Below are 19398 nucleotides of genomic sequence, written 5' to 3' on the forward strand. Positions count from 1 at the left end.
AAAAAGACGTAAAAGGAAGTTTCTTCACCAGTGTTTAGCAGAATGTCCCAGTTTTCATTTTCGAGCATTGTTTTAAACCTTGATATCGAAGGAGCATCAAATTTTAAATTTTAAATTTTAAATTTTAAATGACGAATATAAAAAACTGGAATATGATCAGAAATGTCAGAAAGTATAATTCCTGAATCATAAGCATCATCAGCAATATTTGTTATAAAATTATCTAGAAGAGTGGCAGTGGTTCCAGCTATCCTTGTTGGAAGAGATATTATTGGCAAAAACTATTTTCAAGTAGTGAATTTAAGTAAAGCCCTGTATCAATGTGGCTTGAATGGTTTAATAAGTTTATGTTCATGTCCCCTACTTATATAACTTTATTCACATTCTTAAGACTTGGATCAGACTTCATTTTAGAAAATATATCACTTACTGTTTAATAAAAGTACTTTAAATTAACATAATATTTTATCTATGGTCAAAAATGGTCAAAAATGTTTGTACTTTTGTTCGAAAATGGTAATATTTGGTCTGCTAGATTTTTGGTGGATATTAGTCACTAGGGTAGTATATTTCCCCCGCCTTTTCTTTTTCAATCTAGAGACTTTTAATATATCACGCACAACTGGTGTACATTTGAATATTTGATCTGGGCCAAACTTTGCGTTCCTAGTTTGGACTGTACCGCCAATTTACAAATACTGAAGTGGAAGACCTGTGTGATATATTTGTGTGTACTGAATCTGTATTGTTGAAGGTGGGGGGATGCAAGTGGAAGACCAACTAAGGATCGTGAACTCAGCAAATCTCTGTTTAATGTTCGGGAGAGGAGTAAAGACGGAGCAGAGACACCACTCATGAAGGTGATAAATTTTTTTTGTTCTAATAATTGACAAGTTCGATGTTAATTATCCTTTAAAAATCATAAAAAAATAACGCTCTCGATTTAAGTATTAAAAAATATATTTTCATACGATTAATAATAATAGTATAAATGGTGTTTAGGTTGGAAGACTGTTGAAAACTAACAGTATGAATCTTGCAAACCTTAATTTTGGTTGGAGACGGGAAACTTCAGTCTAGTACAGCACTGTACAGTACAACACAATACACTGTACAGTGCACTGTACCAGTTTTTGACTGTACAGAACGGAGCACTTTCAGTACAGCACAATGTGCAGTACAATATATTGTACAGTAAAGAACAATGTAACTAAAACAGTACAGAACAATGTTAAGTAGAGTCTCAGTACAGTACAATACAGTACACTACAGTACGATACAGCTTGTACAATCCACTGTCCAGCACAAACACATTATTCAGATCTTAAACTCCCAGACTATAACGAGGCACCATTCTTCAGTTCAGTTTTAAATATTGTTGTCAGAGTAAATGATCATGTTCAATTCACACCAAGGAATTCCCAGGCTGCTATCGGTAACTAAGTGTTTGTGCCCGAAACCCGTTCAACCTGACACCCTAATATCTCCCTCCCCTAAAGGTGTAAATAAATTGGGCCTTTTTTAGTGCATATAAAGCTGCAGCTACCAAATATTATTTACAATGTTTTAAAAAATGTATTTCAATCACTTTTCCATGTTATAAAACAAAAACATAGTTAATGTGAGTGCAATGGTATTTGGCCTTATAAATTGACCTAAATAACATTGGCTCTAACCCTACTCTACAATGGTTTAATACTTAAAATAAATGCGTATTGTACATTGTACCCGCTTTTAAATGTATTCAAATATTTTGCCAAAAGATGATAGTCTTCTTTAAAAAGCTATGGCTTTCTATGTTGCTGACTAGCTGTGTTTTTATTTACTTTCACAGTCTTCTTTAAAAAGCTATGGCTTTCTATGTTGCTGACTAGCTGTGTTTTTATTTACTTGCACAAAGCTTTATATGCTTCAGCCATCACTAAATATTCATATTACATTACTCATACTAAATTACTTTTCTATAAAACTGTTAATATTTAGTGACTTGCTCTAATTCTCATTAGCTATGTATTTACGATGAAAATCTTGCCTTTTATTGATCTGAAATTATTTGAAACATAACGAAAATAACGAAAATGAATCTGATTTTAAGAAAATTTCAAGTTTTCTCTTGTTAAAAAAATCAAAAACTAGCATTATATGTTCCCAGTGCTATGGAGTTTTAACAAAACTTTAAAACCTAAATAGTATTTATTTAACAAAACTCATGTTTGATATTAAATTATTGAATCTCGAACTTTAATTCCAATATTTGTTTTATGTATAATATGTAATTAAAAATCCCAGTTTTATCATTTTCTACTGAATTTGAAATGAAATGTAAAACATTTTGCCAATTGGAAGCGATCTAATCAACCAGGTTATAATTTTTTAAACTTGCAACAAATGTATCTAATCTATTCATTGTTTTTGTGTAATCCATTCCAATGTAATATTTGATTTATCAATCCAATTTATTTTTGTTTATTTTGTTAATTTTTTTTCTTTTGTATTTTGAATCGCATTATTTTATAGTTTTATCTTACATTATTCAGTATTTACGAGATACTTATCGTCTTTTTTTTTTTAAATCTGAGCTTACATTAATTTTTTATCAGAACACCATTCATTGGTCAATCAATTATTTTAAAATCATCACTTAATTCGTTTGTTAATGGTTTTATGGTTTTATGGTTTTATGGTTTTATGATTTTATGTTGCAGCCTTATACATTTTTTCTGAATTGCTAAATAATCATAATAATAAAGAATAATGTACCTATTTAACATATCCGTCCGAAACAATAAAAAATATATCAAGCAATAAAACACTATTTTGTTAAATAAAAAATGTATGGTAAAAATGTTAAAAAAAAATTCGAATGCAAAAATAAAATAAAAACGCACTGCAAATATATTTTAAAAGGTGTATTTTATAAAGTATGATTTTTTTTCAGACAGAATGAGCAGTTTATCATGTGTAATTAAGCTTCCGTATGTTCAGCCCGCAGCGCGTGGTCTGGATTTACGCAAATCGGAGGGATTTGACGCAAAAATAATTTGTGGCGGCGGAGAGGTTATCCTAGCACACAGGAACATCAGGATCTTATATTGTTTTAGGTCAAATATTTTTTTTGTATATTCGATCTTTGAAACTAGATTTAAATGCTTGTATGTACAATATCTTTGACATTTAAAAAGATTCTTGCCCAATTGACAACGATACCCTTTAAATTTTTGTCTGACAAGAAAATCCGCAAGACACTGTCTGTACGTAAAGAAACCACAAAATGAAAATTATTATTTTTAAACAGAAAATCAAGAATATTCTAATTCTTTTGGTCAGGTTTGAAGGGTATCTGCATATTCCTCTTTAAATAGAGGGTAAATTGAAATTATTCCTACAGTCACTTTCAGAATTTAAAAAGTGCACTGGAAACACCAAAGTGAAAGTTCTGTTTTGTAAAAAGTTAAATGATTTTTTAAACTTGTAAATGTTGATGATTGGTGAAATCTGTAAGAATTTTTCAAATAAATCCCAAGTGTTGTTGACAGGTTAATTTTAGCGTCATCTAGCTCATTCCTTCACAATATAATAAAGGTATAAAAAAGAAATTAAGGAATATTGCTAATTTGAAGAAAAATAATCGTGAATATCATAAATGTTGAACATTTTGTACTTGCTTTAGCACCATTTTTCGTCGGAATTTACTTAAGTGGACTAATCAGACACTTCCTCTTAATACTGTGTCGTAAGCTTCAATGGGAGAAAAATAGAGATGGAAACGTATCTTTAAAAATATCTATATTTTCATAGAAACGATACATATTGTATAATTATAAATAATGATATAAGTATTTTTTATGGGTGCCCCCCTCAGGGGGGGCACTCGTAGGGGGGCCCCCCTTAGTCCGCCCGTGATTTGAAAAGGGGCACACTATGTAATCACATCTTGACGCTGCTCTCCGGCTGTGTAAAAGTGTTTTTTTATTCTAAAAGGTCTTGTAAGCGTAATTTCAATTGACTTTCCATACTAAAAAGACAATGCCCGATTCACAACGGTACCCTTAAACGCTTTGTCTGATCAAGCATTCATTAGATAATAATGTTTATAATTGTGAAAACTATTATTTTCAATTCAGAGTAACTTTACCATTACCACTGAAGGAAAATCAGAATTAAACATTTTTCAAGAACGACAATATCTTCCACATTATTGATAAGATAAAGGTTCCAAGGGTACAGTTGTGAACGGGCATTGCCATCTTTGCCTGGAGGGTCACATGAAAATACGCTTACAGTCTCTTTAAGTGTAGTTTCAAATAGGCGAACACTCTCTTTCTAAGAATTTATCTAGCATTGTCCGATTGGAAGTATCTAAATACGCTTCGCATTATTCTAATTTCTTTTATTATTTTATTGGATATTATTTCAATTGACAATTTATTTAAATAATTTTGTATTTGTTGATTAGAACCTAGGATATAGTGAGGAGGATTTAACCCTGCTATTACCAGATTATAAACCAGTTCATATCAAACAAACCATAGATATAATTTACGGAAGGAAGGCGATTAATTTATCAATTATTATTATTTTTGTTATGATTATTATTAATTATTATTATTATTATTATTATTATTATTATTATTATTATTATTATTATTATCATTATTATTATTATTATTATAATCAATTTCCCGGAATCTCGTTCAACTTGGATTTGGGGATTTCCTAAACCTTTCTTCATTTATAAATAAAGACGACTTTGAAGTGGAACCAAAAGTGGACGTTGATAACTTTACGCCGGAAGATTCTCTTCCAATGGAAGATGTTTTGAATTATCTTGAGATTAAAAAAGAAGATATTGAAGAAGATAACGAAGATGAATATAAACCTAATCTTGAAACAAGTTATTCTTGTGATTTATGTGAATATTCATCAAAATCTTTACGCGGACTAAACCTACACAAAGGGACAAGTCACGAATATGCCAAGTACACCTGTCATATCTGCAATCATGGATTTAATTCTAAATATGGCCTGCAAGCACATTCAAAGCGTAAACATGGATTGAAAACTTTTAAATGTGATCGCTGTGAATTAAAAGTTGATACTTTAAAACAATTGATAAAACACAGAGGAACACATAAAGATAAACCCTATACTTGTGATTTATGTGATTTTAACTCTTTATCTCTTGGTGATTTTTCCAGGTAATGATTAATTTTTTTTTTTTTTTTTTTTTCATAATATATTTTATGGCCATCAATTCAAGTAACCTTGAAACCATTATTTAATCAATGATATGGAAGATATCGCCGTTTTTTTTAGCATGATAAGTATTGATTTCTCATCATTTTCCTCCATTGTTTCTGTAGTAAGAAATCCGCAGGTCATTCGAGAAACCACATTTGTAAATGACCAAGTTATTAAAGAGGTTCAACGATGCTTTTAGGGATACTGTTGTGATTTAGACATGCCACGCAACACACTATAGATAAAGCGTCATTTAAAATTTTTAAATGACGCATTCAGTCCCTTTAATATTATTTTAATGATTTCATAACAGGCAAATACTTTTATAAATTTTATAAATATAAATTTTATTAATTTATTATTATTAGTTTAAAGAAAAAAACTTTAGAAGGATTTTTAAGCATTTTTTTTCTGTTGAAAATCAGATATTTCAACGCTAGGATAATCAGATATTTCAACGCTAGGATAATCAGATATTTCAACGCTAGGATAATCAGATATTTCAACGCTAGGATAATCAGATATTTCAACGCTAGGATAATCAGATATTTCAACGCTAGGATAATCAGATATTTCAACGCTAGGATAATCAGATATTTCAACGCTAGGATAATCAGATATTTCAACGCTAGGATAATCAGATATTTCAACGCTAGGATAATCAGATATTTCAACGCTAGGATAATCAGATATTTCAACGCTAGGATAATCAGATATTTCAACGCTAGGATAATCAGATATTTCAACGCTAGGATAATCAGATATTTCAACGCTAGGATAATCAGATATTTCAACGCTAGGATAATCAGATATTTCAACGCTAGGATAATCAGATATTTCAACGCTAGGATAATCAGATATTTCAACGCTAGGATAATCAGATATTTCAACGCTAGGATAATCAGATATTTCAACGCTAGGATAATTATTGTTTTAACATATTTTCTATATTTTAGACACAAACAGTCTCAGCATGGAGAGAATAAATCTAGGTAAAAATAAAAAACAATAATAAAAAATGAATTCTTGAAGACTCGATCAATATTGGGATTAATTGTAAATGTTAGGTATATTTGTGATCAGTGTGAATACAGCACTTCTCATCTTTACATGTTAAAGAGACACTTGAAGATTGTACACGAAGGTAGGAATTCATCAAACATAAAATATAGAGTTAGTTAGTCCTTTAATCCGCTTCCTAAAACTTTTTAAAGTAGTTTTTACCTTTTAATATTTTATAAGATTTTGGCAACAATAAGGATATCGTTGTAATAAAACAAGACATTCATATATATATACTGCGTATAGCCGGCCAAACAGCTGGACCAATTGGGCTGAAATTTTTTGTGGACACTCACGAGGGGCCGGGGAACGTTAAAGGCTAAAAAAAATTTGAAATTTGTTTTTCTTAAAATTTTTTTAATTTTTAATTTTTATTTTTTCCACGGTCATCACCGGGCCCTTCAGAGTATAGAATATAAGAATAGTTCAATGCTTAGGATTGAGAATTCCATGCGGACAATGTGAATTTGCTGCAACATCCCAGACGTACTTAAAGAGACACATTGAAACAATACACGAGGGGAAAAAGTTGTATTGTGACCAATGTGAATATGTTGCAGCACACCCGGGCACTTTGAGAAATCACATTCAAAGCAAGCATAAAGGTGTAAAACATCACTGTGATAAATGTGAGTTTGTTACAAGCTACAGGGATAAACTAACACAACATATTAAAACCAAGCATGAAGGTGTCAGGTTTCCCTGTGAAGTGTGCAACTATGCAGCAACCAGAAATGAATATTTAAAGAAGCATATGGAGGAGAAGCATCCAGCACTGTAGTGTATAACTTAAAAATAAAAACCTGTTGAAAATTTTTAATAAAAAAGTTTATTATCAAGTTGTTGACTTTAAAAGTCACTATAATAAAATAAAGAGATCTAAAATGGATATTTCTAACATTTATTTAAAAAAACGAGTGTTTTGAAATATTTGCATTTAAGGCGGAGTTAAAATTGGTTGATTTAGAAATTAACAAAGGAATTATGGATGGATATTTGATGGTACTTCATGGGAGTGTTGTAGAGCTTCATGTTGGTGGAGCAGATCAACAGGAACTGGGGCAACAGGGCTTATCCAACCTAGTAGGCAGAGATCGCGGCTTTATCATGCTGGATTTGAGCGATTATGTTGTCTCTGGAAGTGGAGTGCATGATAAACTGGGAACCCTCGGATAAGACCGTCTGCTGCTAACTGAGTATCTGCGTCATCATCATAAAGGAGTCAAGAGGCTCCCTGTGTCGGAGCTGTTACTAGTTCAACTGTCCTAACATGACTGACTGGGATGTGTTATAGAGGGGTGAGGTGGGGAAAGAAGGAGCGAGGGTTACATGTGTGTACTTCATGGCGGAAATGGATCTTGTGTACAGACGCATCTTGAGAAAAGGCTATGGCATTTGGGTCGGAAAAATCGTCTTCCTTATATTTCGAATTTATTTTAACACAAGTGCATGTTAATGTCTAAAAAAAATTTTTACTTTTGCTGAGTATGTTTTTTGTTTCCTTTTTCTGTAATAAATTTTGTATTCGTATACAGAACAGGTAAATTTACTCTTCATTAACTCATTAATTCATTAATCAGATCAAACTCAAACTCTTAATTTATTTTTAATCTCTTTTAATTGTCTATTTAAACCTATTTATTTCCTCTTTTTACATACTTACATCAATTAAAGATATCGCCAGAATTTGAGCCGCGTCTTAAATTTAAGTTGCGGTTTAATTATGGTTGGTTCAACTTAAAATCGTATTCATTGTTTCAAGTTTTAAGCCGGCGCTCAGTTAAAATCGGCTTTTTGCAGATTTAAGAATCGGCTCAAATTCATTAAATTCGGACACAGGTTATTTTGATAAAACTCTTTTCTCTTTTCTAGACTAATTTTACATAGATAATTCATAATTGGATTATTTTAATCTTTTTTATATAAACCCAGACAAAGAATGTTTGTAATTTTTCCTACTTAATGCAATTTACAATGGCATCTTTTAAAACTATTTAAAAACGGTTGAATCATATTTATTGATATTTCTAAAATATATAACATGAGCTTCAAACAAAGTACTTTTCAATTAAATGAAAGGTCATTTAAAAATTACGCTTACAGTCCCTTTAGATAAAAAGAATTTATCATTACCCGTTTACACCATACATCTCAATTTATTACACAAAGCCAAGTTAAAGAAAAAAGAAGCTAATTTCACAAATTTTGCTGCACACTTTCACAGCAGTCTTATCTACTTATAATCACAGATTTGGAGCAATAGAGTTTAAAGAGTACATAGCACATTCAAAACCCAGGAAACAGAAAGCATTGGCAGGGAAGGCTCTAAAAGATAACTTTAATAATTTTGATAATACAAGCAGGTTAAAAAAAGACTTCTTTCAACAAGTGTTTTAAGTTTATTTCATTGATTCAAGACAGTTTTGAAAATTGGGTTCACAAAAAAAATAAAGGCCTATTTAAATTAAATAAAGCTTGCAACAATACTCAACTTTCTGAAAAACTATTGAGATGTTTCAAAGCTGTAAAAGTAAAACGTTTATAAATGTTTTAACCTGAGAAGGACAGGAACAGCTCCCTTGTATAGACCCCTGGCTCCATCCTCAGCTAGCAGTTTTCTAAGTACATCCATCGTTCCTAAACAAGATCGAAAAGTAATATCAAGGAAAATTGTTTGTTATTGTTGTTACGCAAAACTAATTCTCCTGCAGTCCAAAAACGTCACAGCAAAGTGTACGGAAACCCTATCGCCCCCACTTTCTATTCAATTCTCCTTGAGTAATATGATTATACATGTTTTGCAGACGGTACTTCATTTGAATAAGAAAAATATTTGTCTGATGTACAATTACCGCGTACACAATAATCTATTCTGAATATTTCTTACACAAATGGACTGCGCCCGTCTGCGAAGCATGTATAATCAAATGGTAGGGCGAATCTCCCCTTTATTCTCAACTCCTTGCTTTCAACATTGGTAGCTTAATATGTATCATATGACTTACAAAGGATATAGGTTAGAAAAGAAATAGTAAGATATAACTTCAAAGGATATTGTAATATTTAAGTGAAAAAGAATATACTATTATAAACCCCATTGTTATTTCCATAATCTAATTTGATATATATATATATATATATATATATATATATATATATATATATATATATATATATATATATATATACATGTTTAAAGGTATGTAGATAATTGAAATGATGTTAGGTATATGATCATTTTTCAATATGCTATTACAGCTTTGTCAATGATGAAAAGGGTGTCCTATTAGCTCGTGATAGCTCTAAATTGTGATTTTTGGTCTTTAAAAAGATTATAACACCATAATAAAACAAAGAGAGAAGGCTAAAAGAAAATATATGCAAACAAGGTTTTTGAGTATATTATGTGTATTTTGGGCCTGGGGTTTAAGCTTGTAAATAATCAAATATTATATGATATTGGACACTTTGTACCTGAGTAAGTTCCAGTTGGAGCCGACTGTAATCTACTCTTCACAACATCAGCTGGAATAGCAACCAACCAATTACAAACACCAGCTGTACCACCAGCCAATAGGGTTCGTCCTACACCTATCTGGGACCTAGAGAGATAAATTCAAATGGCAGACTATACAAAATTTTGTAAGAGAATACTGAATTGTGTGGACAAACATTTAATTCTAAAATAGCACAGAAAATTTTAATATTATCTTTAGTTTAATCTGCACAAAACAAAATAAGAAAGAAAAAACTTGTTGTAAGTTGTAACAAACCGTGATAATTTTTGATAACTAAAATTTTATCATTTTTCGTAATCTATATATAAATTTGGCTTGTCTGTTTGTCTGTTTGTCTGTTTGTCTGTCTGTCTGTTTGTATCCAATAAACGTCAAAACGGCTGAACCGATCGGGCCCAAATTTTTTGTGGGACATCTAGGGACCCCAGGGAAGGTTTATGAATGATTGAAATTTTAAAAATTTATGTTTTAGAGGTTTTTAATTTTGTAAAAAAAACTTAAATTTTTGAAAATCCGCGAATTTTTTTTAAAAATCCGAAAAACTTTTTTCATCTTTCTTTTGAAATGTAAAGAAAAAGAACATGTTCACAATTTAAATAGAAGATGGGCGCGAAGCGCCCTAAAAGCCTAGAAAGAAGGGCGCGAAGCGCCTTGAATTTCTAGTATCATTAAATAGCATTAATTTTGAACAAGAATTTCCCTTGATGCCATATACCTGTCTCCGTCAGGAGCCAGTCTTCGTTGTATAAGTTCATAAGATGCATAGAAGGCAGCAGATGCAGGAATATCACGTGCTAAGGTAGCAACTGTACCTGATAACAACACATTTTATTTGTGACTGCGTCAAAAACTATAAGTATAGAATTTTATAATATTTTACCTACCTTAAATCATACAAAATCATTTTTGGATATGTTACAAAACTGAGCCAATGACGTGCTTAAAAAGGTTCTTGTGGGCAAGAATGATTCAATATATTATGTTCTACAAAATTAGTTTTGCCGTTATTCACCAAAAAAAAACAAGATTTATTGTAAAACAACTTAGTTAACCAATTACTGCGCTAAAACATTGGCGGATTCAGTTTTACTCAAAACATCCGGTTTTCTTAAAATTCCGTGGATCTTATTTCATATTTTTAAAAATTGTCTACAAACAGGGGAACAATATAAAAATCACCTTTATAGAGACTAGACAATCCTCCTTCAGCAATAAGTGCTTTAATTACATGAACAGGTCCCTTGTATTTTACACTAAACATGGTGTAATTAGTGTTTAATTACATGAACAGGACCCTTGTATTTTACACTAAACATGGTGTAATTAGTGTTTAATTACATGAACAGGTCCCTTGTATTTTACACTAAACATGGTGTAATTAGTGTTTAATTACATGAACAGGTCCCTTGTATTTTACACTAAACATGGTGTCAGTATATAATTAGAAGAATAAATTAATTTTACCAAATATGTTTAATGAGTTATATTTATGTCTCACTTCAAACACTTCAGCAAAAAGGATAAAAATAAATTGTTAAACACTGAAAAAAAATTATTTCTACAACATATCTCAATCAAATTATAATAACAAAATCATATAACAAAATCATATGTATTTAAAATGATGTCGAACATTTTAATACAAAAATTCAAATCTATTTTTAAGAACAAAATTTCTCAAATATTCTTCACATTTTGAAATGAAATATTTCTTCATTATTAAAGTATTATGTCACTCATACTACAACTATGAATAAATGAGATATGATAACAATTAAATATTGAAATGTAAAAATTTTTCCTTTAAAAACCTGTCAGCAGCCTGTGCTCCTTGCTGGACCTGTAGGACGCACTTGATCCTTTCTCCTGGTGCCATAACTACTGTAGCCACCATACCTACAATGGGACTAATAGGAAGACGACATTTAAACAATCTTGTGTGCCTTTTTATAATAAGTAGTAATCTCTGTTTGTGTGTTTGTATGTTTGATCATAGCTCATGAACGATTTGCCTCAAATTTTGATTGAGACACTCTGTAGAACAGGGAATGTTCTTAGATTGGTTAAACTTGTAAAGGTAAAGTGTAGTTTCAGGGCAAAGCAGGGTTTCCAAGCTTGTATTTGATAAGCTATGAAGCAATTAGGTTTACCAATATCTTGATTATTTAGTGAGACGGGTCTGTGTACACTGCACAATTGCAACAGTTGTTACCTTAATCAAGGATTAAATGGTTTGAACTATATCAAATTATATATTTATGTAAAACTAATATTGTTTAAAAATTATGTTAAAATATGTTGCTGATTTATCATCATTCTTATGTTTAAAATGTACAATGTACATTGTTTTTATCTGCAATTCTCATTCGTTTATAGTGGGCCAACCAATTAAAACAACCTACTCTGGTTAGGCGGGTCCAAACTACATAGTAAATTGTGATTTTTTATTTGTATTATCTCTTGCTTTGTAGTTGAATAAAATATGAAATATATGAAATGAATTCTATATATATATAATTGAATAAATAAAATGTTTACCTGTAAACCCTCCAGCTACAGCTAGTTTCAAGGGGGAGGGGGGGTAATTAAATAAATATAATGTTTACCAGAAAACCCTCCAGCTACAGCTAGTTTCAAGGGACCAAGCGCCTCATCTGGGTGGGATTGCTGAAGCTTCTTTCCCAAACCAAACCCCATAAATCTGGCGAGCAAAAAATATCAGTTGTTCCAGTATTCAAATCATTTTTTTTGTTAATAAAAATTATAAATGATCTGTTTAACAGGATGTGATATGTGAATTTAAGAAAAGAAAACTCTTACTGCCGGTTCAACTATTTCTATTTTTTACCCGAGAGCGAAGATGGGGGTTGCTCCGACCACAGGGGCCGCCATTCCCTAAAATTTAGAAAATTTATTGAATTAGTTTTTTTTATTCTAGTCATCTAAGAACTCTAAGCTCCAAAAATCAGGGGAAACTCCCCCCTCCCCCCCCCCACCCATTTTGGTGTTTGATTAAAAAACTAGATCACAAATCAGGCCTGCATATGAAAAAATAGTGATAAATCTTTGAAAACGAATCAGAAGACCCCAATTTGCATGGAAATGTGCATTTTTTCATTTAATAAATGTAACTGTGTCTGTTTTAGTAATCTGCGCGCAAACATATTTACTTTTGTTTCATAAGATTTTAAAGCTCTGATGAGAAAATTAATTTATTTTTCAAAGACCGTCGTGAAATTTTTTTGTTTGTTTGTTCTCTCAAACATTAAGAATAAAGATGCATATTAACCTAAAATATTTTTTGCCTCCTCATTCATTTTATGGTCTCAAAACAACACATAATTAGTAAAATTTTAGGCTGCAAACTCTTTTGGGGAGCACTGTATATAGTGTATACTCAGCCTTATATAGTGCTCGGACTGTATATAGTGTATACTCAACCTTATATAGTGCTCGGACTGTATATAGTGTATACTCAACCTTATATAGTGCTCGGACTGTATATAGTGTATACTCAACCTTATATAGTGCTCGGACTGTATATAGTGTATACTCAACCTTATATAGTGCTCGGACTGTATATAGTGTATACTCAACCTTATATAGTGCTCGGACTGTATATAGTGTATACTCAACCTTATATAGTGCTCGGACTGTATATAGTGTATACTCAACCTTATATAGTGCTCGGACTGTATATAGTGTATACTCAACCTTATATAGTGCTCGGACTGTATATAGTGTATACTCAACCTTATATAATGCTCGGACTCCTTCATGTTGAACTGTTTTCTTTACACAGTCTACTGTTCCACTGTACAACGGATTTCTAAGAAAAAATATGTTAAAGGGTATTTTAGACGTTATTTCAATCAAAGGAACTGTAGACGTTATTTCAAGTGACTCTCCATTTAAAGAGTGGGCCTTAGCATGTCTGATGCATAACGGCACCTTTCTCTGATCAAGGATAACGAAATTATCCTTATTTTTCTAACTAAAAATATAATAGTACGGCAAACTCGAATTTACACTGGTACTGGTTAAAAGTATAAAGTTGTAATTCTCTTAAAATTACGTATTGCATGCCCTTACGCTTAAATACAACTTCTTTAAAAGAATAATGTATAATTTCTTTGTGTAAAAAAAATGATTTGAGATAATTATCGCTTCTCCTGTTTTCTGTTAAGTTCTTTATCATAAAAATAATCAAAATTATACCTGGTAGATTGAACCAGGTATACCTGGTAGACCTGATATACCTGGTAGATTGAACCAGGTATACCTGGTAGATTGAACCAGGTATACCTGGTAGATTGAACCAGGTATACCTGGTAGATTATACCAGGTATACCTGGTAGATTGAACCAGGTATACCTGGTAGATTGAACCAGGTATACCTGGTATACCTGGTAGACCTGGTATACCTGGTAGATTGAACCAGGTATACCTGGTAGATTGAACCAGGTATACCTGTTAGATTGAACCAGGTATACCTGGTAGATTGAACCAGGTATACCTGGTATACCTGGTATACCTGGTATACCTGGTATACCTGGTAGATTGAACCAGGTATACCTGGTAGACCTGATATACCTGGTAGATTGAACCAGGTATACCTGGTAGATTGAACCAGGTATACCTGGTAGACCTAGTATACCTGGTAGATTGGACCAGGTATACCTGGTAGATTGAACCAGATATACCTGGTAGACCTGGTAGATTGAACCAGGTATACCTGGTAGACCTAGTATACCTGGTAGATTGGACCAGGTATACCTGGTAGATTGAACCAGGTATACCTGGTAGACCTGGTAGAGCTGGTATACCTGGTAGATTGAACCAGGTATACCTGGTATACCTGGTATACCTGGTAGATTGAACCAGGTATACCTGGTAGATTGAACCAGGTATACCTGGTAGATTGAACCAGATATACCTGGTAGACCTGGTAGACCTGGTATACCTGGTATACCTGGTATACCTGGTAGATTGAGTTTGAAGACGAACTTTAATTGTATCAAATGGATGTCCTGAGACTATAGCAGCCACGCCTCCTACTCCACCTACAAAATATAAAATACATTATCTATATTTTAAGAAATATTTTCCAAGATTGTTCCAAAGGAATTGAGTCTTTGCCACAAACTCTGATTTTCTAATCCTTATATCTTTGCAAACCCAATGTTATAGACTTAAAATATTTTAAACTATGAATTCAGTTATTTAAAATAATCTAAGTTTGAAATATCAAAGGTCCAAGCCATCAGGTTGCAAAAATTTGAGTTTGTGGCAAAAACTCAATTCCTTTAGAGGAAATGCCCTAAACTAAATATGCAGTATAAAATAAAAAGGAATTGTAAACTTCCTAAAACTCAAATTGCCTTATCCCTCTATCTTTGCAAAGCTTTCGTACTTCAAACTATAGAATTCTGTAGAATCGAATGTTAAAGGGACCGTTCACTTATTTGGGTAATTTCAGGGTAAACTGAACTGCCTATTCGCTCTTGATTGGTAATAGTCTTACTTTTCAAAGACAACTGTGACCGGAGAAAAAGCCGATTTTTCGTTCAGAATTTGAGCGGAAAGGGACGGTCCCTCTCTATAGACACTATTTGATGTTTTTTTCAGTAACAGCAGCCCAATAACATTTAAATTTATCATATTTCAATGTCATTATGTGTTCGTTATTATGTACTAAAATATTAAAACTTTTGATATTTGAGTTAGCAAGAAATTAACGTTTTTCGTATTAAAACACGTAAACTGTGTATACAAAGACGACGTCTCTACGACAATCAATTAATCATGACTCGTATTTTGGTTCGTAGATTTTGTAGATTTTGTTCGCGTATGTGCACAACTTTTCATTTGTCATTCCGCGTTCAATTCAGCTTTTACACAGGCAATACACAATTTTGAATGCGATGAAATAGTGTTATTTTAGAAATAGAAAGTTAAAAAACAACAAAAATTAAAAAATAATGACATTTACAATTAACGATTAGATACTACAGTTTAATTTTATATTCGAAATTTATTTTGATTCACAACATACTGAAAAAAACATCAATTAGTGTCTATAGAGAGGGACCGTCCCTTTGCGCTCGAATTCTGAACGAAAAATCGGCTTTTTCTCCGGCCACAGTTGTCTTTGTAAAGTAAGACTATTACCAATCAAGAGCGAATAGACAGTTCAGTTTACCCTGAAATTACCCAAATAAGTGAACGGTCCCTTTAAAGCTTAATATCATCTGGTTGCAAAGATATGGAGATTATACATTTTTACCTGATATGAAATTTTTCACTTCAGATACTCTTTGTTTTTCACTCATAGTTCTATTTATTCTATAGATAGTAATTCGACGTAATAAAACATTACTACGACGCGACACAGTTATAGCTCGGTCATATTTCACTTAAATGCGGAGCAATATATATCGAATCATAGGTTTGTAAATGTTTGGTAGGAAAAACTAGAAAACGTGAAGAATTAATTTATAGAAAGTGTTTTTCATTGTTCTTTTCTCGTGGACTAAAGTTTTTTTGTGATTTTCAGAATATTTCTGGAAAATTTTGAGATGAAATTTTTTTTCTTATGGAAAGCTAATAAAAAAGTTTGAACATTTAACGCATTTTTAACATATAAATAGAACTATGTAATATGTATGTAATTATTTTAAAGCAATGATAAGCCTGTTATTTGGTTTTGAACGAAAAAATGAACTGAAAATTGTTAATAAATTGTTCTTCTGTAGTTCAGAGAAAGTATTTCCTTGAAACTGTTTATGCATATTTTATTTATTGAAAATATTTAAAATGTTAAAAACAAGTTAATCTGCTTTCTATCTCTCTAACTCTCGATAACATCATGCATTTATCACATTGTACAAATTTTTCCTCTTACTCTTAAGATATATGTCTGTATGTTTATGTTTGAATTTTTGTATGCATATATATATAGTATAAAAATAGTTTAACAACAGTAAATAATAATTTTGTATCTACATGCATTCCCTAAAGTTTCGCCAAATTGAGATAAAAAATACTTCCAAATTTCCAAAAAAATATTTTATTAAAAGTGTTTCAATATTTTTTTTACGAAATTCAGTAAAATTAAATGTTAAGATGTTTTCAATCACAAATCCTTTTACTGAAAAGCTACTGAGAAGAACAATACTGTTTTGAATTCCTAATATGTATTGAAATCGAATAAATAAGTTTTTATACATGCGTGTGCGTAAAATCAAAACTAGAGGAACTGCACACGCACCTCTGCCCCTGTAGTAAAAGTAAATATTTAACCTTTATATGAAGCATAAAGTCTGACCGCGTCACCCTTGTTGCACTGGCTAGTCCTATCCATAGAGCTGGGTATAGTACAAACTAGGACTAGAAAGGTTGACATGGCTCGGAAATTAAAATGTACTACGGCTGCCCGTGTACAAAGTTACTTTCGATCAAAGACTTTGCTAATTACAGCTAAATACAGCTGTGCTGGCGTACACAATAGTCGGATAAATTTCCAACGCCTTGTCTTTATAATTAGCAAAGTCTTTGTTTTAGATGATGTGATATCACATGAAGTTTACTGAACCCTTCTATCTAGTTTACGCTGTAGTTTGACAAGTTGATCTTAAACTGTGGTGTATGACCGGCAGATGCTGAGAAACTTGGATAACCAAACGATAATTAGAAACTAGAAAGTTAAGATTAACTATTATATATGTTTGGCCGATGTAAATAGAAAGTGCGGGATATTTATTTTGTCTTGTGGTTTGTGATGGTACATTTTTGTGGAGACATTTTTGATGGTACATTTTTGTACATTTTTGATGGTACATTTTTGTGGAGACATTTTTGATGGTACATTTTTGTACATTTTTGATGGTACATTTTTGTGGAGACATTTTTGACTTCAAAAATTGTCGTAGGATGATTTAGAAAAATAACATCAAGTTCACATTAAAAATGATAAAAACAAGATAATTTAGAAATAAGGCAGAAAAATTAGTGATATCACAAAGGATGAGACTTCAGGCACTGTACAAAATTTATGATTCCCAGCAACTATAACCTTGTTTATTTCTGTACCAAATCTTCAAAAAGAAAACAATAAAAGCTTTGTATTGTCAGATTTAAAGAATTTCAGGTCGTCTTCACAGTCTCATCCTTTGTGGGTAACTCTGTAAAGCAAAGTGACCGGAGATGAAAACTTTAAAATGAGATATCCTTAATCCACATCTCCTAATCGAGTATCCAATGTACACACTTTTGATTTTCTTCTTAATCCTCTATTTTGGATATCCCTACTTGTATAAAATTTTGCTGTCGGATAGGAACAAGATTCTCATTAATGAACAGATAGACAACGGAATAACCCTCAAATCAAAACCGATAATGCAGAAAACTCTTTATTTCCTAAAAAATGAAATGGATAATAATGCATGAATTTGTTACAAAGTTTTATTATTTTACAATGAAAAGATTCTTACGATCTATTTAGGGATGAGAAGGTTAAACTGTCGGGGAGTCCTAAGACGTTTTTATATATTAAAACTTCTGAAAAGAATGACAATTAATTGTTAACGAAATTCACTAATTCTTTATATGAAAATATTATGTTCACAATAATAAAAGTGTTTAGACTCCGTTACGGGAGAACAAAGAGAATGGTGCGAAAATTATTTGGTTTGGTGTCTCCGAGAGGGGATTTTAAGTTAAAGACGACATTACATGGATGGGCGGGGGGGTCTTGTAGTTAATGGTTGACAAATTTACGTTTGATAAGAAATACAGATACGATGCTATATCGATTTGACCAATTGAACTTTAGTCAGCTGTTCACCAGCAGGCTTTTTGAGCATTTAAACAAATATAAATTTAACCATGTTAACATGAACTTATTTAAAAACATATTTTATCATATTTGAACGTTAGTCTTAATGTTTTAAATCCTATAACTTGCAATCTGATTTAGTAGAACTTTGATATTTCAGTGTTCAGTTTCAATGTTTACTATCCCATGACCCTGGTCATTTAACTGAATCAGTATAGTTAATAGATACAAATCTATTTATTTATGATTGTGTAAAACTTTTTTTATCTGTTCATGAATTCTGAAGTGGCGTCAGTGTTCTTAGATAAATTATCACATTATAACTCACAAGAATAAAAAACATTTCATTATAACTCATAAGAATAAAAACAAAATTTTGTAAATAATTTATTTATGTATTAAAAAAGTTATGGATTTGCAATCAAAAACTTTTTTTGATCAAAGTTGTATTCATAAAAATCAAACTTAAAATACACATTTAACATTAAAACAATGATACATATTTATCTTAAAAATTTAAATACAATGGTAGATAACTAACATAAAATATTCTTTAATTTGCTTCAGAAATGTCACTTAATTGTAATTTGAAATTGAAACTGGTTTTCGGGGGATTTGAGACGCGGCTTAAATTCATTAAATTCGGACACAGGTCACTTTTTAGAATTAGTTCAGTTGCAAATTACAAAATCTCTAGCGACAATTTATGATTAAAAGTAAAAAACAACGAGAATTCTACTT

The 19398-nt window shown here is 31.4% G+C and overlaps 3 protein-coding genes across 5 annotated transcripts; 2 read left to right on the top strand and 1 right to left on the bottom strand.

The window, feature by feature from the left end:
* Window positions 1-754: 754 nt before the first annotated feature.
* On the top strand, window positions 755-2237 carry LOC111714764 (probable G-protein coupled receptor Mth-like 5; the record flags this gene model as incomplete). Its single annotated transcript, XM_023489965.1, is given in 2 exon segments — window positions 755-860; window positions 1003-2237. Coding segments are annotated over 2 exon segments (184 nt in total), but the record flags the coding sequence as incomplete, so codon positions are not given.
* Window positions 2238-4678: 2441 nt separating this feature from the next.
* LOC111714757 (transcriptional repressor CTCF) lies at window positions 4679-7157 on the top strand. The gene is made up of 4 exons (XM_023489942.1): window positions 4679-5198; window positions 6198-6233; window positions 6309-6385; window positions 6741-7157. Exons 1-4 carry the CDS (start codon window positions 4807-4809, stop codon window positions 7082-7084), a joined length of 849 nt encoding a protein of 282 aa, XP_023345710.1. The 5' UTR covers window positions 4679-4806; the 3' UTR covers window positions 7085-7157.
* A 1145-nt stretch (window positions 7158-8302) lies between these two features.
* LOC111714763 (mitochondrial carnitine/acylcarnitine carrier protein) lies at window positions 8303-16241 on the bottom strand. Of its 3 annotated transcripts, none has more exons than XM_023489962.1 (11): window positions 16108-16241; window positions 14794-14884; window positions 13575-13650; window positions 12670-12716; window positions 12428-12522; window positions 11633-11717; window positions 11001-11074; window positions 10537-10633; window positions 9778-9905; window positions 8859-8940; window positions 8303-8628 (listed from the first exon to the last, which is right to left on the bottom strand). In XM_023489962.1, exons 1-11 carry the CDS (start codon window positions 16151-16153, stop codon window positions 8547-8549), a joined length of 903 nt encoding a protein of 300 aa, XP_023345730.1. In that variant the 5' UTR covers window positions 16154-16241; the 3' UTR covers window positions 8303-8546. The 3 variants fall into 3 exon arrangements, with proteins under 3 accessions (XP_023345730.1, XP_023345729.1, XP_023345732.1); XM_023489961.1 differs by having other exon boundaries at window positions 14758-14884; XM_023489964.1 differs by having other exon boundaries at window positions 14803-14884; window positions 16108-16238.
* Between the last annotated feature and the right edge of the window lie 3157 nt (window positions 16242-19398).

This window comes from Eurytemora carolleeae, unplaced genomic scaffold, assembly GCF_000591075.1.
Source record: "Eurytemora carolleeae unplaced genomic scaffold, Eaff_2.0 scaffold1647, whole genome shotgun sequence".
NCBI lineage: Eukaryota > Metazoa > Arthropoda > Copepoda > Calanoida > Temoridae > Eurytemora > Eurytemora carolleeae.

What these genes read in the sequence shown, in the direction of transcription:
- LOC111714757 (XM_023489942.1), top strand. Translation starts at nt 4,807, where the DNA reads ATGGAAGATGTTTTGAATTATCTTGAGATTAAAAAAGAAGATATTGAA. An exon ending in TCTCTTGGTGATTTTTCCAG is followed by an intron (nt 5,199 to 6,197) that starts GTAATGATTAAT and finishes TCTATATTTTAG; the next exon opens with ACACAAACAGTCTCAGCATG. An exon ending in CATGGAGAGAATAAATCTAG is followed by an intron (nt 6,234 to 6,308) that starts GTAAAAATAAAA and finishes TGTAAATGTTAG; the next exon opens with GTATATTTGTGATCAGTGTG.
- LOC111714763 (XM_023489961.1), bottom strand. Translation starts at nt 16,153, where the DNA reads ATGAGTGAAAAACAAAGAGTATCTGAAGTGAAAAATTTCATATCAG. An exon ending in CTGGCTCCTGACGGAGACAG is followed by an intron (nt 9,906 to 10,536) that starts GTATATGGCATC and finishes TTATCTCTCTAG; the next exon opens with GTCCCAGATAGGTGTAGGAC. An exon ending in TCCAACTGGAACTTACTCAG is followed by an intron (nt 8,941 to 9,777) that starts GTACAAAGTGTC and finishes GATCTTGTTTAG; the next exon opens with GAACGATGGATGTACTTAGA.